Source organism: Gymnoscopelus braueri (assembly GCF_963280865.1).
Source record: "Gymnoscopelus braueri genome assembly, chromosome: 12".
NCBI classification, from domain to species: Eukaryota; Metazoa; Chordata; class Actinopteri; order Myctophiformes; family Myctophidae; genus Gymnoscopelus; species Gymnoscopelus braueri.
In genome coordinates, this window is record NC_137614.1 from 6,113,563 (window position 1) to 6,137,454 (window position 23,892).

Below are 23,892 nucleotides of genomic sequence, written 5' to 3' on the forward strand. Positions count from 1 at the left end.
GAACTTTTTTTTTTTTTTTTTTTGTGCTGAACAATCCAAATCAATTGTCTGGCTCCAACAAAAACTTCAGAATGTTTTATTTTTTTCATGACTTTATTTATTTACTTTTTATTTTATTTTACATCTGTAAATGTATATCGTTGCTGTCGGGCAGAAACCGCTTATCTCCACTTTTTTTTACAGCATCACACAAAAGTAGCAAAAATAGCAGATCTACAAGCTCGAAACGCGGCGCTTCGCGGCGCGTTTCGAGCTTGTAGATCTGCTATTTTTTCTATTTGTTTATTTTATTTGAATCCTGCAAAGTAACAGTTTTGGACATGAGGTTTTCCACGCGACAGAGACGACATAATCGTCGCTGTCTGGTGGTAACCTCGGATAGCCAAGACATAACTTGTTCAGGAAATGGAACAAAACGGAACCATGTGTTCCAGTGTAGTTACTATTTTTAGTCACAAGCTCCTAATACTTTTCATTGGTTTGACATTTTTAAAAACCCACAGGCACCACATTTACTTCCAAAATCATTTTCTAAAATAGCGAAAACTTACCGATCGACAAGCTCACGTCTGGTACGACGGTAGGGCGTTAGTTTACAAAAAATACATAAAAGTTGAAATATTGAGGTTCCTGCCTCGACAGCAACCGCATTTATTACATAACACGTCTGGCGTGCTTAGCCAGACGTCTCAGAGGCCATACGATTATGTATTTATTATGTGTTGGCTGGTGTTAAGATTTAAGTGTGATTGCAGTTGTACTGTTCCTTGTAGGACTGGAGTTGGATGCCTCTTGGTGTGTTTTTTATATCATATTCTGCTCTCAAAACCATGTCTTGTATTTAACGTACTGTATACAGACGCCTATTTTTATGGTCCATGTTAATTTGGCCCTTTGGTCTGCACAATGTCTCCCTCATGTACAGCGTTTAATTTTTTACCGATGTGCGCATGGTTTCTATGTGTAAAATATGTTCTTCTGAATGTGTCTAGAGTTCTTGGTTTCCTTCCACAACCTTGTTGATGTAGCCGTGCAGTAACAATCTAATAGGGAATCGAACCAATTTAAAAAGGACTTAAAAGATGCATAGTATTTTATCTTTATTTATTTTTTTGGTTTTATTGTATTTATTTTAAAACTTAAAAAGAAATGTATTTCTTTTTATTAAATTATAATTATGTGAAACGATGCTTTTTTTCGTGTCATTGTCTTTACACAGTGTCACAGGTTTTTACAAGTAAAATGTATGTATTCAATATTTTTGTAGATGAGTATTGATAGTAGTACTCATGATTAGACCACTTTACAGTACATTGTCAACGTTTTAGAAAATATCCCTTCTGCAAGCTCATGCTGTGATGGCCTGACATCCCTTTGACATGATACTGACATTATACCGACCATGATACCGACCTTGATACCGACAAAAAGATTATTTTGTTCATAACAAAAAAAAAAACGTTTTTGTTATGAACTCAACGGAAACGCTTGGACATCAGTTTTATTGAGCACGCTTCTAAACATCATTCTCGGCCGTCGGCAACCAGCTAAAGTAGGCCTATAGGACTTTGTCATTACATTGAGTTTATTGAATTAAAATGATTGAACTGTATCAATTAGAATGGTGGGTAACCCAAGTCAAATTCTAATGAATTAGGTCCTTATTTGTCCGTGGCTGAACCATATTAATCCAATTTAAAATAGGAATGCCTACCAAAACTTAAAAAAGAACACAAAACATTCCTTGTGCTACATCAATGAAATCCTTAAAGTCAGTCCTGTCACAGCACTGTGGAGCCAAATGAACCCTGTAGCAACCCCTCTAATGTAATAACCTAAATGTAATAAAAGCTCGGAATGTAATAAACTCAGTATGTAATACAATTAGAAGCTCATAACGTAACATATTTTTGCACAATGTAATGTGTTGCATCGTGATGATTAGTATCAGTATCATGTCAGTATCATGGCGACTTGGTCAGTATCATGTTGGTATCATGGCGACTTGGCCGGTATCATGCCATTATCATGGTCAGTATCATGTCGGTATCATGGCCAGTATCATGGTTAGTTTCATGTCAGTATCATGGTCAGTATCATGGTCAGTATCATGGTTAGTTTCATGTCAGTATCATGGTCAGTATCATGGTCAGTATGTCAGTAATACGGTCAGTGTTATGGTCAGTGTTATGGTCAGTATCATGGCCATTATCATGGTCAGTATCATGGTTAGTTTCATGGTTAGTTTCATGTCAGTATCATGGTTAGTATCATGACGATATCATGTCAGTATCATGGCCAGTATCGTGGTTAGTTTCATGTCAGTATCATGGTTAGTATCATGTCAGTATCATGGTTAGTATCATGTCGGTATCATGGCCAGTATCATGTCAGTATCATGGTCGGTATCATGGTCAGTATCATGGCCATTATGTCAGTATCATGGTTAGTATCATGGCCAGTATCATGGCCAGTATCATGGCCAGTATCATGGCCATTATCATGTCAGTATCATGGCCAGTATCATGTTTAGTATCATGTCGGTATCATGTCGGTATCATGGCCAGTATCATGTCAGTATCATGTCAGTATCATGGCCATTATCATGTCGGTATCATGTCGGTATCATGTCGGTATCATGGCAGTATCATGGTCAGTATCATGGTTAGTATCATGTCGGTATCCTGGTCAGTATCATGGTCAGTATGTCAGTATCATGGTCAGTGTTATGGTCAGTATCATGCAGTGACGTGATACTGAACATGTATGTAATAACGACAACCCTTACGGGTCCATCTTGGTCCCCTCGTACACTCTCAGAGTTATGGCAGAGTCCCTGAAATGAAAAGGTTTGAGAACCACTGCTTTAATTACACCATGGTATATTTAGGCTGTTTAATTGACACGGTTTGCTTATTGACGGAACGGATGGATGGTTTACAATGGTGTCTCCGTCTCCCTCCGCTCGCCGCCGGAGAGGTAACCCAACGCTGTGGCATCATTGTGGGGGAGCTGTCAGTGCGTTTAGCACCTGCCAGCAGCCATTGAATTGATGTGCGGAAAGAAGAACAGCCAGGGACATCTAACACAAGTGTCAGTGAACCGAGGCCAGAGGGCAGCGCAGGACCTAAGTGGTTATTTAAGGACCAAGAGAGTAAGAGTTGTCTAGTGATTCGTAGAAACCCTGTTTAAAAATAAACGGTGTTGGTCAACATATATTCATATAGCCTATAGGCAGTGGTGGAAAAAGTACTCACATTTTAGTACTTAAGTGTAAGGTAGGGTAAGTGATATTTTTTGGTTAAAACAAAAAGTATTTTGTTAAAAGGTTAAATCACTATATTGTGATAGTAATCATTGCTATAGAGTGTTTGTTCAGTAACAGGAGTCTCCCCGTCTCTCCAGCTCTTTAATAAACAGAAAATACATTTTCCGGTAGGTGTCAAAATCTCAGCCAATCAGGAGAAAGTACCCATTTTTAAGCTTCATTTTTATAGTGTTCCAGTTCCAATTTTGCCTGCTCATTTCTTAGTCATCACTTCCAATTTCACTTGTTTAATCTATGTCCTGATTGAGTTCTCTATCCTGATTGAATAAAATTGGAAATGAAACTGAAACGAAAATGCATTTTCTGTTTTATAAAGAGCTGGAGAGACAAGGAGACTCCTTTTACTGAACAAACACACTATAGCAATGAGTACTATCAGAATATAGAGCTATTTAACATTTATTTTAACCAAAGAAAATCACTTACCCTACCTTAAGTGTATCAATACCGCAATGTAGAAATACTCTGCTACAATTAAAAGTCTGGTAATCAAAATTTCTGCTACAATTAAAAGTCTGGTAATCAAAATTTACTTGAGTAAAAGTACAAAAGTATTGGCATCAAAATGTACTTAAAGTACCAAAAGTAAAAGTACTGTGTGTGTGTGTGTGTGTGTGTGTGTGTGTGTGTGTTCGTGTGTTCCTGTCCCAGGGGATGTCAGGGGGTCCCACTTGTCACATCCTACTCATAAAGGTGACATATTAGCAGCGCTGGCATTCCTGCAGGATTCCCAACCTTGGGGGCCGGGCCCCACTTTGGGGGCATCAGAGATCACAGGGGAGGCCCCTCCTTGGACGTTGTCCCACATTTTTAAACATGTTGCACAAAATTATAGCCGATTCCCCCACGTGTAACACAACACACGTTTTTAAAGACAGCAAATATAGCAGATCTACAAGCTCACAACACGTCCAATCTGCTATTGTTGCTATTCATGGAGCCTAAGTTGTTAAAACATTTCTGAAAATTGAATGAACTTATACCTTAACCCATTTAGACCGGGGAAGAATCTGTGTCATTCTTCTATTTCTATTTTCTATTGAAAAGCTCATAGCGCGGCACCGAGTACCGCGCTATGAGCTTGTAGATCTGCTATTTTGGAAAAATCGTGAAAATGTGTGCAAATCTTGAGTGTATATATATATTTATTTTAAAAACTCAAATCTTTGCTAATGGGGATTCTACAAAATATCTTCTAAATCCTAACTATTTGCTATAGTGGTTCTGAAGCTTTTTTCATGTCAAGGACCACCCAAAATGATATATATTTGGCCACGGACCCCCCATCTCAAAATATTTTGTTCCAGGGACCCCCCCAGAACCAAAAATGTGAGTTACAAATGTTCACTTTTAAAAAATATGTATTCAAAGATGTGTGCAAATTCTCACGATTTTTCTAAAAAATAGCAGATCTACAAGCTTGTGTGCCGCGCTACGAGCTTGTAGATCTGCTAGATCTGCCCAAAGAAATCTAAAACATGCGTGTGCGTTCTCGGATTGAATGGGCTAATGAATAAATTGAAAATCTGCATCTACCTTAAAACCACACAATGGTGCAATAATGCATTATGTCATTATGAATGATTGGTGTATCAATTAAATGCAAATCTTTATGATTTAAAGCCTCCTAAGTTGAATATCATTGGCGTCGGTGGAAACCTATGTCCAAAACTGTTCCTTTTAAAATTATTTCTCTCTCTGCCCTCCTCACCCCCCCCCCCCCCAACTCTCTTTATCTTCCCCTCTCATCATGCGCTAGAAGCTTAATAATAATAATAATGATAATCATAATGATGACAATGATGATAATAATAATAAATAGTGAACAACTAGAAAGTACTGTTCCTGAAGAAACAGTGTGGGATCGCTATGAATGTTGATAGTATTGAGTATTGATAGTTTTATAAGTGTTAAAGGTTTTAATTTTAAAGTATTAGTAGTGTTAAAGGTTTTAAAGTTTCTAAAGGTTTAAGGTTTTAAAGGTTTTAAGGGTTCTAAAGGTGTTAAAGGTCTAAGGTATCTTTAGCAATTAAAAGTGAAATATCTCTAAAATTACAATTGTTTAAAAACATTCAAATGGTAGCCGATATGTCCTAGCCGAACGTTGTAGAGTTGGAACGGAGTTTGTAGCTAAAAGTATGAAGGACTAGTTTGGGGTCAAAAAACGGGCGGAATAAGTATATAACTAGAAAAAGTGCTCCTCGGAGCACAGGTCAGGTATGTTATTGTGGCCTTGTGGTGGCGCTATAAATAGGCCAATGTGAAAAGGGTGGCATTTCTTCCTCGGCCTAGTGGGAATGTGCGTGCATTCATGATTTGAGGCATTTTGTTGCGAAAATGTGTTTTGCTAAAGTAGACCTGCTGGTGGCGCTATAACAGGGCAATATGAAAAGGGTGGCATTTCTCCCGCGGCCTAGTAGGAATGTGCGTGCACATTTTTACGGAAATCGCACGCTGCTTTCATGATTTGAGACATTTTGTTCAAAACGGACCAATCCTGCAAACTTTGGACCCAACCTTAGCCAATCAGGGTGGAATATGAAATATCGGATAGATGCGTCTTGATCACATGACTATAGAGATACTGTGTACCGATTTGCGTGATGTTTGGATAAAATCTGTAGGAGTAATACCCAAAAATGGGTAATCAGAATCAGTTTTATTGTCACATCACAGGTTTACAAGGTAAAAAAGTGGGTGAAATTAGTTTTTGTACATCGTTCCCATCGCAACGTTAGTTTCCATAGAAAGAAGAGGGGGGGGGGAGAAGAAGAGGGGGTGGGGGGCAAGTGGGAAGGAGATCAAAACAAGAGAGCAACAGAAGGCCAGACAAGTTATCTACATATTTACAAAGTACCTGAGATAATACAAAACTAAAAAAAACTAAGGTGCCTGAGCATAGCAGCAATGTATGTATACTGTGCATGTTATACTTATACTGTGCATGATATACATATGGACGTTAAGGTGCTTAGAGGAAAAGAGCACAATAGAAAAGACAAAAAAAGTCAGTGCGTTATACATGGGATTAAGGTGCAAAAGGTCAGTGCGTGTCCACCTAGGGTGGACTGACCCTAGTATAATCCGCAAGTAGCTCCATGAGGGAGTGCAACAAAAAGTCATTTGTACCTGGTGTAGTCCACAGGTGTGTCCGAGGGGGAGCTAAGTCCAAGTCATTGTCCCTGGTATAATCCACAGGTGTGTTCAGGAAGAGCCAGAAAAGTCTGCACCGCCTGTTGTCAGGCTGCTGAACAAGGCCCATGCCTCATTCAGGCTTATGCCCCATTCAGCATTCTGACAGCAGCCGGATTAAAACTGCACCAGTACCTGGTGGTGGAACTCTTGATACTGCGGTAGAGCCCCTTGCCCGGTCGCGGTCGTTGTAGGGGTTTGAACAGTCTGTGACTTGGGTGGTGCTTGTCCTTGATGATGCGCTTGGCTTTGACCACGCACCGCTTTTTGTACAGTTCTTGGAGCGCTGGGAGCTCGATTCCCATTATCCGCTCTGCCGATCGCACTACTCGCTGTAGGCTGATCTTTTCTCGGGCAGTGCAGTTCCCGTACCAGGCCGTGACACAGCCTGTTAGGATGCCTTCAACAGAACTGTTGTAATACAGCCTGAGGATGCGATGTTCTACTCCGAGCTTCTTCAGGCGGCGGAGCCAGTACAGTCGCTGCTGAGCCTTTTTCCTCACGTGTGTGGCGTCTCCCATTTGAGGTCCTCCTCGATGTGTACTCCGAGGAACTTGAACTCGCTGACCCTTTCCACTGCAGCACCGTCGATGAGGATGGGCGCATGGTCTCTCCGCGGCCTCCTGAAGTCCACGATCAGTTCTTTGGTCTTGTCGACGTTAAGGGAGAGGTTGTTCTCCCGGCACCAGAGTGCCAGTGAGTTGATCTCCTCTCTATAGTCAGACTCGTCGTTGTTGACGATTCGGCCTATCACTGTCGTGTCGTCCGCGTACTTTATGATGGTGTTGGAGACATGTGTGGCTATGCAGTCATACGTGTACAGGGAGTAGAGGAGAGGGCTCAGCACGCATCCCTGGGGTGCTCCGGTGTTGAGGGTCAGGGGGTCGGATGTGATGCTGCCCATTCTCACCACCTGATGTCGGTTGGACAAGAAGTCCTGTATCCAGTCGCACATGCTTGGGTGTAGCCCTAGGTCTCTGAGCTTTTTGTCAAGTATTGCTGGGACAATGGTGTTGAATGCTGAGCTGTAGTCCACGAACAGCATACGTACATATTTGTCCTTCAGCAGCTTGTTGTCCATGTGCGAGAGGACGGTGTGGAGAGCCATGGCAATAGCGTCGTCGGTGGATCTGTTTTTGCGGTATGCATACTGCCACGGATCCAGCGAGGCAGGTAGCGTGGAGCTGATGTATTCCCTCACCAGTTTCTCGAAGCACTTGCTGACGATCGGGGTGAGAGCGACAGGTCTCCAGTCGTTCAGGCATGTCACTTTGGCCTTTTTGGGAATGGGCACAATGGTTGACATTTTGAACCCTGCAGTGACCACAGCCTGGGAGAGGGAGAGGTTAAAGATGTCAGCGAAGACACCTGCCAGCTGGTCTGCACATGCCTTAAGGACCCGGCCTGGAATCCCATCAGGTCCGGCTGCCTTGTGGATGTTGACCCGTGCGAAGGCTGTACGCACTTCTCTCTCCGAGATGGTTAGAGGGTTCTCCTCTGCTGGTGCTGCTGATGGCCCCGCTTGGCTGCCGCGGTTGGGGCTGATCTCAAACCGGCCGTAGAAAGTGTTCAGTTCGTTGGGGAGGGAGGCAGGCGGGTTCACCTCGCTTCTGGTTCTTGTTTTGCAGTCTGTCAAGGTGTGTACCGCCTGCCATGTGCTCCTGATGTCGCCATTGCTGAGTTTGTCTTGCATCTTTTTTGTGTAGGCCTTTTTCGCCTTCCTGATGGCGCTGTTTAGGGCCGCGTGCGTCGTGTTGCACGTTTCCACGTCGCCAGATTTGAAACCAGCATCCCGTTCATGCAGATGTGCACGTACTCCGCTGTCCATCCATGGTTTCTGATTGGGATAGATCAGAACTGTCTTTTTTGGGACTATGTCATCTATGCACTTACTGATAAAGCCAGGTTTTGCACAAATCGGCCTCCTGGTGGCGCTATAACAGGCCCATGTGAAAAAATTGGGCCAGAGGTTCTGAATTGGCATCCAGGGAGTGTGTGTGCACAGTTTCGCAGCGACCGGGCCAACGGTGCCGGAGATTAGCTGGTAACACACCGACAGGACGGACGGACGGACGGACGGACAGGGGGCAAAACATACGCTCTCGCCATGCCTTTCGGCTTGGCGGAGACAATAAATAGTGGCAACGCTAAGTATATATACTGCTATGCACATAATTATGTGAAATGTGTCTCTGCACTTTAGAGCAGCCTCAAAGCATTCTTAGGCATTGTTGACCAGGGGCCTGTTCCTCGAAAGGTGAATTAAATAAGCCTGGCCTTCAGCCAAATCCAGGCTTGACAAAGTCGGGTCCGAAAAGCCTCGTTTATTCCGTTCCTCGAACGCCAAGCCAGGCTGAAAAGGAGCGACTTTGTCGAGCTAGGCTATGTCAAGCCAGGCTGTGTCCAGCCAGGATAATGAAGCCAGGCTGAATGGGCGGCGATTCGCCGGCGACGTATTTCTATAGAAAGAAAGCGTGGCATGGCAAAGTATTGCAAGCACACACTGTGTGTGTGTGTGTGTGTGTGTGTGTGTGTGTGTGTGTGTGTGTGTGTGTGTGTGTGTGTGTGTGTGTGTGTGTGTGTGTGTGTGTGTGTGTGTGTGTGTGTGTGTGTGTGTGTGTGTGTGTGTGTGTGTGTGTGTGTGTGTGTGTGTGTGTGTGTGTGTCGGACGGGACGGGGGGGGTGTACTGCGACGGGGGCCGGGACGAGACACGCAATAAATAACCCCACATATGCAAGACCACTTTGGTAGTGGTTGTTTGGGTTGTGTAGTTACCTTGCCATCATGATGTAACTCCAAAGGTGGACAAGAAATAAAAAATAATTTCTCCATTGACTAGAAATTGATAATTTAAAATATGCTCCTCATTGACTTACAAAGAGGCTCCTTTAAACCCGTAACTAATAATTTTATATATATATATATATATATATATATATATATATATATATATATATATATATATATGTATATATATGTATGTATGTGTCAGACATTTTTTATAATATAAAAAAAAAAATTGTAATATATTATCAAACATCTAACAACAAGATGAACTATAGTGTTAACTATAACAGAGTGACAATTACATATCACATGAGTCATTGTGAAACAATTATGATTCATGGTCACACACTATTTCAGTAATATAATATCTTATTGTATTTATTTCATTTTATTTGAATGCAAGGTCATTAAAATGAGTCCATATTCAAACACATGTGTTGAATTAACTGTGGAAAAGGCACTGGATTAAGTAAGCTTGGCTGTTAGCCTGCTCCTGACCAGGCTAACTTCACAGCTAAATTGCCATGGTAACTAAGCTAGGCTTGCTTCAATTCTCTTTTGTGGAATCGGATAAGGCTAAACTTAGCCAGGGTGAACTGGCTAAACCAATCTTCAAGATAATTCAGCTTTTGTGGAACTCTAATCCTGGCTAAATTAAGCCAGGATTAATCTGAGTTCCCAGAAGTTTTTCGCCTCGCATACAAACGGGAGCGGCGAGGAACTTCTGGGCCAAAGCCCTGGTATTTGTGGGCCGGATGTAACTTACGCTCAGAATCTGAGCGGACACGCCTCTTACCGGTCTACTCGTCTAAAAAGTCCGACGAGAGGCAAACAGCATACACAACAATGGCGGCCGCAATTTCTCAAGGGGAAATTGCTTCCCGTCGCTCCTATTTACATGTAAGACCCACTGCATGTGGATCCCGCCCCCTTTTCTTCATTGGCTGTTGATTTGAATCAGAAATCAGTGGCCGCGCCCCTGCTGTCCAGGCTTTGAGCCGAAGCCTCCCAGACTATCGGTTTATAAACCCCTGTTTCATCTATTGAGCCACGCTGGCATAGAAGATGTAATTGGGAATGTAATACTTAACTCACCTTTTACAATTTAGATGGAAAGTGAAAAATGCTCTTTTTGGGAGCTTTGAATCCAGAACCTTTGGATTATAAACCCCTGATTCATCATTTGAGCCTTGCTAGCATGGAAGAAATTATCAGGAATGTAATAGTTAACTCACCTTTTACAATTTAGATGGAAAGTGAAAAATGCTCATAGGGAGCTTTGAGCCCAGAACCTTTGGGTTATTAAGCCCTGATTCATCTATTGAGCCACGCTGACATAGGAGATAGAATCGGGAATGTAATAGTTAACTCACCTTTCACAATTTAGATGGAAAGTGAAAAATGCTCTTTGGGAGTTTCGAACCCAGAAGCTTTGGTTTAATAACCACTGATTTAACGTTTGAGCCACACTGGCATTGAAGTTGCAACTGAGAGAATGTAATATTTAACCCACCTTTTAGAATTTAGACAGAGTGATGATAATGTTCTTCATGAGGTTTGATCCCTGAAGCTTTTATTTATAAAACCTTGAATAATACCTCGAGCCACACTAACATGGAAAACTCACGTAAGAATGCAATACTTAACCAACCTCTTCGATTTTAGATTGAGAGTGAAACATTTGATTAATTCTTAACCCTGACATTGTGTGAAATTTCAACACATTTGGAATAAATATATAGATATATTATTTTTAAGTTTTAAATATAAATCTTTTTACATAATACATGTCAATTTGGGGGGTCCTTGACAACAAAGCGTTTTAGAACCACAGATCCCAAGGAGACAGCTGTAGGTGAATGGATAAAGTGACTGATTAGTGAGCCAAAGCTAACAGGTTCAAGCCTCAACCACAGCAGCAAGTCAGGATGTCCCTGAGCCAGACATTTCTAACTGCTCCTCTGAGGGCAGACATCAACTGGGTAAAGCTGAAAATTGCATTTCCTTCAAAGAAAATAGGTATCATTAAGAGTGAAATGGTTGTGTTTTTTTCACCCCAACTGCACACGTATGACTCTGAGTATAGTATAGTCTGACTTAAAAAAAACGAATAATAATAACTTAGTATAGTCAGACTTTTTTTTTTACAACTTACATTTTGTAAAGCTTATAATCTTTTGTAGTCTCTTAAAGTCTTTTGTCTTTTGTTTCCTTTCATTTTTGAACATTATTATTTCAATCAGATTGCCATAGCTGAGTATTTAGTGGGCCTGCCTACGATTCCAGGTCAACAATGCCTAAGAATGCTTTGAGGCTGTTAGTTGTTAAAGTGCAGAGACACATTTCACATAATGTGCATAACAGTATATATACTTAACGTTGCCACTATTCATTATATACTTATTCCGCCCGTTTTTTGACCCCAAACTAGTCCTTCATACTTTTAGCTACAAACTCCGTTCCAACTCTACGCCTTAGCGATCCCACAATTAAACTTTATCTAATGAAAATAGATAGAAAATAAGTAATGTTTGGGTGAACTAATCCTTTAATTTACAAAAAAAAAACAGGAAAAGTTGAAATATGGATATACGAAGTTTCTACCCGACGCGACGATGTGTAGACTTTAAGTAAGAGGGAAGCACAGGGAGGTAGATATTAATAACCAGTGGTGGAAAAAGTACTCTCATTTTGTACTTCAGTAAAAGTATCAATACTGCAATGTAGAAATACTGTTACAAGTAAAAGTACCCATTTCGCAGAATGTCCCATTTCACAAGTTTTCAAATGCTTTGAAAGTAGCAGATCTACAAGCTCACAAAGCAATAGCCTATGTATGCATAGGGCTGAAGTGGTTAATGTATGTTTTGTAATGATAATCAAAATCTACAAATTAACTAAAGTTTCCAAATAATAGTGGGGTAAACGGTACAATATTTGCCTCTGAGATGTAGTGGAGTAGAAGTAAAAGTATTAAAAATTTGAAGTATTCCAGTAAACTAAAAGTACCAAATGTTTTTTTTAACTTAAGTACAGTAATTGAGTAAATGTACTTGAGTAAATGCACTAGTTACTTTACACCACTGTTAATAACCGTGTGAATAATGTAATCATGGAAAGGGAACAGGGAGATTTACTACTATGTTTACATTAGAGAACAAATGAATTATTCACAGAACACATTGTGTAAAGAAAAAAGATGTTTATTTTAAAATCTACCAAGAAATGATGCAATCTCATAGGGGAAGGATATGAGACAAAATACTTTGGTACACTTGATTTTCCAAGAGCTTTTGTTTGTTTTTTTTCCTTTTAACTCTCCAGATGTTTTTGTTTTTTGTTTGACAAAGCAGTACTGTACTGCGTAAACATATTTACATACTTCAGATCAATCCAACCGGTCAATTAATTTAAGCTTTCAATCTCAAGAATTGTTCATCATATCCTGAATATTGGAATTTTGTTTTCCCATCACTTTCGTTAAAACAATTTTGAGAGCAGAGAAGGCCATTATTCTTTGATGAATATTGCACACTGAAATTTTAATCCAGGCTCACAATAATCAACATTTAATAGAATACAAATTCCTGACAGTGTCCAAAAAAAAACAAAAAACAATTATTCATCAGTGAAGTTTATATGATATGCACAGTATAAAATGGTTACAAAAGGCATATGTGATTTACAAACGAGAAAAAGTTCTAAAATTCAACTGAACTGAACTAAAAATGAAACATGAGCGGCTGTAAAATCCAGTGGTACTTTTTTTTTTCTTGCACGATAATCGACCTTGAACTGAGCAGCTATTAAAAATGAGCACGAAGGAGAAGCTGTCAGACCTTTCAGAAATAAAATCTGTTTAGTGTTTTTTTTTAACCCATTAAGACCTGATTCTAAAAAATGTCTTCTAAATCCCAACGGTTTTCTGAAATTTATGTTGCTATATCAGTGTTTCTCAAACTTTTTCATGTCAAAGCTTTAAAAGAATATATCTATATTCAAAGACTTGCAAAAATGTTTACGATTTTTCAGAAATTGCAGATCTACAAGCCCATAGCGCGGCACGAATAGTGACTCGCTATGAGCTTGTAGTATATAAGTATAAAATAATGCTTCTTACAGTAGCTAAAATGACAGATGCTTTCCCGGGTCTTAATGGGTTAAAAATTAGCACAAAGGAGAAGCTGTCAGACCTTTCAGAAATAAAAATCTGTTTTTCTTTTTTTTTGTTGAAGAGGTTACAATTCTCACAGTTCTTGCTAATATTAAACCCGAATGTTTTTTTTACGTCAATTTTCAAATTTTCTCTTTCATTGTCTTAGCAAGTAGGATATTATGTAATACTCAAAATATCAAAGTTAACCATATCAAAAAGTTTTTTTTGATTAAAAAACATTTCCTCCTGAAATATGTTGCGTTTAACGTTTAATTGCAAATTTTCCTTTGCAACAACTAGTACGAAATACTACGATAAAATGTTAAAACTTAATAAAGTGCAAAGAAGAGAGGTTTCAGTAAATGCACTGGGATGGACTGTGGTGTAGTCTCAGGCTGTGTACAAATACTCTTTAAATGCCCACTTCCCTTTTCACTTGCTTCCTCTTTCCTTCGTCACCCCCCCCTCGTTGTTTTTTACAGCTTGGCCACAAGCCGTCAATAAACAGACGCAAATCTGGGATTGCAAGACTTCCACATTTAAAACGCCACTGCGCGTGCTTCTAACGTCTGAAACCCTAGTGTGCCTGCTGTGTGCGCAAGTCTTCCGCACTTGTTTCTTTTATATTGGTAGCCAAGCTGTAAATGACATTTCACGTCAGTCTTGTTTCTCATCTTTTCCTCCCTTCTATGAGGACTGACTGTTTCCTCCGAGTGCATTTAGTACAGTATTTGGCCAGAGCCTTGCTTTATAGTAACGTTAAGGATGCCATGCAAGAGATTAACCTATTTACACTATTAGGCCTGTCACAATTATTACATAACCGCCTGATCGCATTAATTAAGAGTTAATTGTAATATTTTTTTTTGCATAATCGTCAGAATCGTATTGTATAATGTTCATTCATTTTCAAAAATATTTGCAACACGTTGTGAGCTTGTAGATCAGCAATTTTTTTTTTGCTTTTCTTGAGACATTTTTAAAGTAATATTATTCAGTATATTGCCCGTTTCGGCCATAGTACATCGTTTATTTTTGTTATCTGCACCATTCAGGTACCAACGTCAGTCATTTCTTTGTATATTTAAGCTATTTATGTGATATCTGACCCTGTGCAATATTTCTTTACAACGCCTAAAAAAAGGCAGACAAATGTGTTTTCCGATTCAAAGCCAAATAGACAATTAAATAATTAATTGCAATATTTTTTTTTTAGGACAATTAATCGTCGACTAAAAATTCCATGGTGGTGACAAGCCTTATTTACACTGCATATTGCCATTTTAAACATTCAACCTAGGACTCGTATGAATATCTACTCTACCAGCAGATGGGAGTGGCGGGCGCACCGCGGCTAGCGGCGGAGGTACATTCAATAGTATCGCAAAAGACAAACACTAAAAACACCGACCGGAGAGAGATTAGACAAAGCGTACTGCCACAATAACGTGCGGACATCATCTTAGTACTCTGCTACCTGTTACATATTTAGTCACACAGTTAGTTTCACCGAACTTTTTGATAAGTGAAAAATTTAACTTTTTTTTTTTCTTCTTTTCTATCATAGCGAGACAGCAAACTTTCTCCTCCCATCTCTTCAGAATCAACAGAAAGGTAGTAAACATAGAACAAAAAAAAACACGTTCTATTTGACAATACTGCCTAAACTGAGATCAGTGCCAGCTACAGCGACAAAGGTTTTTAAACAACATCAACGACAATGATATAGTAAAAAATAAAAAATACAAATATCAAGAGAAAAAAAAATTACAATATATAACTCTTTTTTATAGAAACCAAACCAGAAAAATTCCTAGTGCGAATATATAGGACAATGTAAACCTACCACTATCTAAGTTAGCAAATACGATAACATAGAAAGCACGTCAATCTTTTTTTTTTTTGTAATTTCCTCTCACAGAGAGCGATCACATCATCGTTTCTACGATGGTGTGGGTGGGCTTCATCAAGCCATTGTTCCCGTTGGGGTCCAGGGGCTGGGTCAGCTCGCTGGCCTTGGAGGTGGTGTACTCTTTGGGCCGAGAGCTGACGCCAGACTTGCATGGGGCCGCCGCTGCCTTGATCCTCTGTAGGGAGAGAGAGAGAGTCGTAGAGATGAGAGGGGAAGGGCCAAACGTAGCAAAAGTGGGTCATAGTGGTGGGCAGGAAGCAGTGTTGATTTTGACAGATTTTTATTATTTAGTTTTAGTCATAGTCTTTTTAATCAAATTCCATTTAGTTTTAGTCATATTTTAGTCATCTGAAATGTTTTAGTTTTTGTCTAGTTTCGACTAAAATGTATTTTGGCAGTGCCTCGATGGCGTCGTAATGGCTGATTTTACACTTGGATACATGCTGAAAATAGCAGATCTACAAGCTCACAACGCGTCGCGCTGCGACGCGTTGTGAGCTTGTATATCTGCTACTTTCAGAGCGCAACACCCGAGCGCAACCAAGCATAAAATGACTTGTCTTTAAGTTCTACTGGATCTCTTCTCCACTCGTCCCTCACTAACATTTTGTTATTGTTTACCCCCTTTTTTCTCCCTAATTTAGTCGTTATGCCAATTATTTCTTCCCCACACACATTGTGTGTATTGTCACTGCTGTCGTATCCTACTGACCTACCTGCCAGTGAGGAGCCCCCACCGGGCGGACGTAGAGCCTTCGTCCTACACCTCCCACCCAACACTCCCTTGCTGACAGGTGCCCCGCCCATAGCATAGTAAATGCAAGGCGGCACCTGTCAGCGGCGAGTGTCAGGCGGGAGGAGTAGGACGAAGGCTCTACGTCTTCGCGGTGGGGGCTCCTCACTGGCAGGGGAGCCAGTTGGTAACAACAGCAGCAGTGACAACACACACGTGTGTGTGGAGGAATTAATTAGCATAACGACTACATCGGGAATAAAAATGGGTACCAAGCCAAAAAATAAATACAAAAGTTTGAGGACCACTGGTCTAGCCCAGGGCTCTTCAACGTTTTTCAGGCCAGGGACCCCTTGACTGAGAGAAAGATGAAGCAAGGACCCCCCCCCCCCCCCCCCACTACATATTGGATTGATTTTAAATGTGTGTTTTCAGATATTTAATCACTTAAAACCCTCAATACTTTGTAAACTTGACCTTTGACTCTGTACTTCGTCTGTTCTTTTTTCCCTGTACACGAAACCTCTTCGCTGAAAATAGCCCAAAATCTTCCAAGTCTGCGACACGTTGTGAGCTTGTAAATCAGCTATTTTCGGCTAATGTCCCCCCCAGAATAGGAATGCGAGGGTTCAAGTGGTTAATGTAAAAGTAAATAAGATTTGGCGCCCCCCCCCAACAAAGGAAGGACCCCTGGGGGTTCCCAGACCCCACTTTGAGAACCAATGTCCTATAGGGCAGATAAGAGTTTGAAGTGTATTATTTTATTTTTTTACCTCGATGAGGGGTCCCTCAGACTGCTGCAGGATCTTGATGACCATGACCATGGGGATGCAGATCATGGAGGCCAGGGCCAGAGACCAGCCCAGACCGATGGACCAGTCAGGGTACTCATACACCTTGTTGTACGTCAGCGGCTTGTATTTCACCAGTGAGAAGATGAAGCAACCCTGTAGAGAGAGAGAGAGAGAGAGTGACACACACACAAGTGTTAATTTTGTCAGCAAATTTAGATTTAGTTTTAGTCAGTCTTTTGAATCAAATTCCATTTAGTTTTAGTCATATTTTAGTCATCTGAAATGTTTTAGTTTTAGTCTAGTTTTAGTCGTCTAAATATCATAAGATTATAGTCGACTAAATCTACAGTTGATTTAGTTGACTAAAATGTATTTTGGCGGTGCCTTGATGGCGTCATAATGGCTGATTTTACACTTGGTTGCATGCTGAAAATAGCCGATCTGCGACGCGTTGTGAGCTTGTAGATCTGTTATTTTCAGAGCGCAGCACCCGAGCGCAACCAAACATAAAACGACTTGTCTTTTAGTTCTGCTGGATCTCTTCTCAACTCGTCCCTCACTAACATTTGAGTCTAGTTTTTATTTGTTGATGAAATTGTCAATATATTTAGTCTTAGTTATAGTCATCGTAGCTTAGTTTCTATTTAGTTTTTATTTAGTTTTCGTCGTTGAAAAAAGGTAGTCAACTAACATTTTTCGTCATAGTTTTAGTCGACGAAATCAACACTGACACACACACACAGTACCGCGGGAAATAGGGGTGCTGCAGCACCCCCTGAAAATAATGTATGAAAATAATAAAAATAATAAATAAATACAATTATTAAAAACATTTCCATTTGTTGTTGGTCGTTGTTTGGGGGGGGGGGGATTTAGTGCAATATGTGTTCTGGAACCAAATTAACAGAATTACAGTAGCAAAAAAAAATAAAAAATTAGGCCAAATAGGCCAAAAACATTTTTTTGCGGGCGAGCGCGCACACACGTTGGGCACACATGCACGCGCGGCGTGCGTGCGCATACAGCACCCGTACCCTAAAACATCTTCCCGCGGCTATGCACACACACACACACACACACACACACGGGACAATAAGGCTATTGTCATTGTTGTGCCATTGGAAGGATTCTTGGAAGGACTAGCTCTTCAAAAAGTTGTTTTTTATTTCATTATTTATTTATTTTCTTCTTCTCCCTATTACTTCTTAGTTCTACAAGCTGACACGGCGCTTTGTAAAGCTTGCAGAACATCAATTTGTTGCTATTTGTTGTATGGAGAAGTGTACCGTAAACAAGAAAACAGTTGTTGTGAGATTGTAGATCAGCTATTTTTTTGTTGTTGCCTCTTTCTTATATCTATCTATATATATACAATTGGCTTATTTCCACTAATAGAAGTATAGCGGCCCGAACCTCTAGTTATTTGACCAATGTTTGACCAGTTTTGAAATTAAATGAAAAAAGCACCTTACTGCATCAAAAGTAATCAATAAACTATACTATAAATGTTTTTATTAATTAAAATAGGCTTAAAAGTCCTTAAATTGTCACTTTACTGTCTTTACGGCCCACACAGGTTGAGAACCACTGCTGTACTAGTATACTGTAGTATACATCAGTAGTTGATTTCGTCGACTAAAACTATGACGAAAAATGTTGGTCGACTACCTTTTTTCACTGCCGAAAACGAAATAAAAACGAAATAAAAACGAAATAAAAACGAAATAAAAAGTAATTAAAAACTAAATAAAAACTAATTAAAAACTAATTAAAAACTAAATAAAAATGTTAGTGAGGGACTGGTGGAGAAGAGATCCAGTAGAACTAAAAGACAAGTCATTATATGTTTGGTTGCGCTCGGGTGCTTAAGAGACTAAAATATGACTGAAACTAAATGAAATTTTATTCAAAAGACTGACTAAAATCATAATATGCTATCAAAATCAACACTGGTATACATGACGTCAAATCTACGTATATAAGAGGTACTCACCGCACAGAGGACGGGTGTGACTATAGTCCAGCTCCACTTCATCCATGCGTTTGGTCTGTAACCAATCATATCCTCTATTGCATCATAGAAATTATCAGCGCCTGTGCATTAAGACAAAAACAAAAACAGGGATATTTTCAGTAAAAGGCCGTGTGAATGTGTTTCTGTAGTCTTAGACCAGGGGTCTTCAACGTTTTCAGGCCAAGGACCCCCTAGCTGAGAGAGAGATGAAGCAGGGACCCCCCTCTATATTGTATAAAATTGTGTTTCAGATAAACTTTTGCTGCTCTTTTTTCCCTCTACACCTTTGCCAAAAATAGACGATCTACAAGCTCACACTGCGAGGCGTTGTGAGCTTGTAGATCAGCTATTTTTGCCTAAAGTTCTCCTCAGAAAAGGGATGCTGGGGTTCAAGTGGTTAATGTAGAAAATATAATCATGTCACACAAAGATTTGGGGGACCCCCTGTAGTAACTCTGAGGATCCCCTAGGGGTCCCGGACCCCCTGTTGAAGACCCCCGTCTTAGACAGTGATGTTTTTAATCAATTCCCACTTTTATATTATCTCTGTCAGTCTCAGTCGACCCCCATATCTTACTTACTTACTTAACCCATTAAGACCGGGAACGCATCTGTGTCATTTGAAGATTTATTTGGCTATTAAAAAAATTGCAGATATACAAGCTCATAGCATGGCACCGAATATTAGCTTGTAGATCTGCTTTTTTATTTTTTTCGTGAAAAAAGAAAGAAGAAAAGTGGTTTGAGTTTAAAATCTTCGCTTAAAAATAAATAAATAATAATAATAATAATTTAAAAAAATAGGGTTATAGGGTTTCAAAGATTTGCATATTTTCTTTTTGCAGATCTACCAGCTCATAGCGCGGCACTCGGTATGCCGCGCTATGAGCTGGTAGATCTGCTATTTTTGAATAGCCAAAGACATCTAAAAATGACACACAGATGCGTTCCCGGATGGAATGGGTTAATGAATATTGAGTGACATGAAAGGACGTGTTTGTAATCAGCGCCTGCAGTCAAACAACAACAACCTCTCATACAGTATGAGATATAAAAAGGGAGGGTGGGGGGGGGGGCTGTCACCATCACTTACGTAACTTATATAACATCTCTAAAACCATGTTTACAAGGGTTGTAAAAAAACAACACTCCATTGTGTGTCTTCTTCTTCTAACAAGCTTCCCCCGGTTGGACTATGATATATTTGAGGCCACGTTTTTACACGGCAACGAACGAAAACGTTGTTGCGTTCGCACTTTTTATTCTGCCTTTACGCGGTGACGCAAAACAGTGATTGAAAACGCTGTAGCCGATGTATAAAATAGGGGTTAAGAGTCAAATGCATGTTTTGTAATACTGATCTAAATCTGCAAAGTAACTAAAGCTCTCAAATAATCGTAGTGGGATAAAAAAGTATCAAATAAATTTGCCTTTGAGATGTAGAGGAGTAGTATAAAGTATCGAAAAAATTTACCTACTCCAGTAAAGGGAAACTTCTTCAAAAGTGTACTGAAGTACAAGTAATTGAGTACATGTACTTAGTTACTAGTCTCTCCACCTCCTGGCAGTGACCTTTTCCAGTGAACTGAGTCTCAGATGCCACGTGTGGAGGTGCTATTTTATCGCCATTATAGCGGCAGCTATTATTATGCGTGCTGACTGTCATAATGTGGGTCAGTATCACGTTGGGGCTTAAAGCTAACCTCTCATAACGGAGCTGGACCTCATTCCATCTCATGACACAATGGACCAGAATGAATCTGAGGATTCAGAAACCTTGTATCTCCATTTTATCGTTGCTCTCGGGGCAGAAACCTCTCATGTGCATATTCTAACTCTTTGTGCTTTTTCGTAAATTAACGCCCTAATTGATCATACTACAGCGTCACACAAAAGCATCAAAAGTAGCAGATCCACATCGAGCTTGTAGATCTGCTACTTTTGCTATTTTTTTATTTGAATCCTGAAAAGTGTTTTTTTCTGAATTTAATGCCATATTTTCTACTTTGATGCGACAGTGTTGCACTGTGAACTTGTCCATGAGCTATTTTCATCACTTTCGCGCATTGCATCGCTGTGCCAGTCTTAAGCCCCTGCTGTAAAACATTGACCACAATCTTCATACATTAGCTCGCCCCCCAGACTACTCCATATTACAATTAAAACCGACGCTAAAACTAATAGAAAATGGAATAAATAAAAAAGTCAAAGAGAAAGGAGGACATTACTGGGGGGTGCTAAGGGGTTTAGTGGGGTAGTATGGGAGGGGGGACTCAGGGCTACTCGGAAAAAATTGCTCACAACAACACGTCGTCGCACCGCAGTGTGAGCTTGTAGATCAGCTATTTCCAAAAAGGTTCGACAAATTTTGCAACTTACTTTTATTAAAAGTATATTTTGACGCCAACACTTTTGTGTGTTTTACTCAAGTAAACTTTTTGAATACAGGACTTTTACTTTGTGGTATATTGCTACTTTTACTTAACTTTAGCCCCTTAAGACCGGGAACGTATCTCTGTCATTTTAAGATTTCTTTGGTTATTCAAAAATACGAGATCTACAAGCTCATAGCGCGGCATTGAGTGCCGCGCTGTGAGCTTGTAGATCTGCTATTTTTGAAAAAATCCTGAAAATGTGTGCAAATTTTGGAATATATATATTTTTAAAGCGACCATTTGTAAAATATTTGAGTTACAAATGTTCGCTTTAAAAATATATATATTCAAAGATTTGCACACATTTTCATGATTTAAAAAAAAAAGCAGATCTACAAGCTCATATGAGCTTGTAGATCTGCATTTTTTTGAATAGCAAAAGTGTAAAATAATGGTTTAAACTGGTGATGCGTTCACAGATGCGTACACAGATGCGTTCCCAGTTAAAAAGAGAAAGTACAAGTGAAAGTAAGAGAGTACTGTCATCCATCACTGACTGTGTGGAGTTGCCTGGGCGTCTTTGTTAAAAACCTCTTTTGTTTCTCTTTCTCTCCTGGAAAGCCCAGCAGAGCGTTATTTACTATCGACATGCAGGAGGAGCCCCCACAAGGACGCCTTTGTTTCACCACCGGCGAAGATCGTTCGTTTGTGTGTCGCTTCTAAAAACACGGCGATCATTACTCTGTCTAATGTTACACTCTACAGGCTGTGATGGAGGCGGCATCGGTGTGTTACAAAGCTTTTGGGAAAGAAGCGCTTACCATAAACCCAGGCTACAGCAATACATTCAAAGAATGCAACCCACAGAAGGCACACACCGCTGGCTGCATAGTAGTCAAAGAGCTGGAACACAAACATGCCACCCTGTAGGAGAAAACAAAGAGAGAAGAAAGACTTTCAGTTAAACTTTAGAGTCGTGACCGACCGGTTGGAAGGAAAGAAAAGGAAGTCACGGAAAAAAGGACATTAAAAGGGGAGGGGGGGGGGGGTACCAAGGTTATTATAGTTAACCCTTTAAGACCGGGAACGCGTCTGTGTCATTTTTAAGATTTCTTTGGCTATTCAAAAATAGCAGATCTACAAGCTCTACTATGAGCTTGTGGATCTGCTATTTTTTTTAAATCTTGAAAAGATCTTTGAAGATATATATTTTAAGCGAATTTAAGCGAACATTTTTAACTCATGGTACAACTTCTGGGGGGGTCCCTGGAACAAAATATTTTGAGATGGGGGTCCACAGCCAAATACATATCTTTTTGGGTGGTCCTTGATATGAAAAAGTTTGAGAACCACTTACATTTTTTCAAAAAACGGTTAGGATTTAGAAGACATTTGTAGAATCCCCCAGAAGCAAAGATTTGAGATACACATTTTCATGAATAAGAAAAAAAAATAGCAGATCTACAAGCTCATAGCACTCGGTGCCTATGAAATGACACAGATGCGTTCCAGGTCTTAATGGGTTAACTAAGACTAAAGAAATGACGGAAACTAGAATTGAAAATGAAACATTTGTTAGCTGAGTTAACTGAAATAAAAACGATACAAACGGAGCTATAACTGACTAAAACTAAAAACTCAAATCATGGAGAAAAATGTTCTCGTCTTTGTCAATATTTCATACATACAATTTAGGCATTTAGCAGATGCTCTTAATCCAGAGCGACTTACAGTAAGCAGGTAAATACCAGGTAATACATCAACAAATACAATAGAAATATGAACCTAATATATTTTTGGGTGGATATGACATTTTATCTTCCAATATTTTTTGTTGTGCTGGCTGTGCCAGTCTTAAGCTGTAAAACATTGACCACAATCTTCATACATTAGCTCGCCCCCCAGACTACTCTCCATATTACAATTAGTCAGAGAGAAAGGAGGACATTACTGGGGGGTGCTAAGGGGTTTAGTGGGGGGGTAGTATGGGAGGGGACTCAGGGGGAGATACACCAGGAATGCTGGCTCTAGGCCAACGGTGGCAGAGTTCAACAGGTGGTCAACCGTCATTGAAGTATACTTTAAAGACACGATGGAAAATGGCATTCTAAATTGTTCAGATGGAAAATGGCATTCCAAATTGTTCCGTCGACCAAACACAGCGGATATGACTGGCGTTTTAATGGAAAACCATATTTGGTCATTACAATGCGACCCAACGCGTGCGTGTGTGTGCGTGTGGTTGGATTACTGTACTTGTAAAGTCCAGTAATGTAATGTCCCCCACAAGTATAGTAGCAGTGGTGTGTGTGGTGTTCTAGTTTTTTTTCCGCAGGGCATATGATAATCATTCTCTGCACGACTTGCACGTGGTCAATGGATGAAATGGTTAGCAGTGGTGCTAAAAGTACTCACATCAATAGTGCAATGTAGAAATACTCTGTTACAACTTACAAGTAAAAGTCCGGAATTCAAAATGTACTTGAGTAAAAGTTCAAAAGTATTGGTATAAAAATGTACTTGAGTAAATGTTCAAAAGTTTTGGTATCAAAGCGTAAAGCAATGTTCCTGGCCATGACGAGAGAAATGATACTTGTAAT

General features: G+C 39.9%; 1 protein-coding gene across 1 annotated transcript in view; it reads right to left on the reverse strand.

The window, feature by feature from the left end:
• Window positions 1-12,926: 12,926 nt before the first annotated feature.
• LOC308097465 (sodium- and chloride-dependent taurine transporter-like) overlaps window positions 12,927-23,892 on the reverse strand; it is a gene marked incomplete at its 5' end in the record, with an annotated part of 50,635 nt that continues 39,669 nt past the window's right edge. The window contains 4 exon segments of the mRNA XM_080445228.1: window positions 12,927-15,551; window positions 16,883-17,056; window positions 18,897-18,997; window positions 22,114-22,216. Of these exon segments, the coding sequence (XP_080301354.1) occupies window positions 15,393-15,551; window positions 16,883-17,056; window positions 18,897-18,997; window positions 22,114-22,216 (537 nt within the window). The 3' untranslated portion in view covers window positions 12,927-15,392.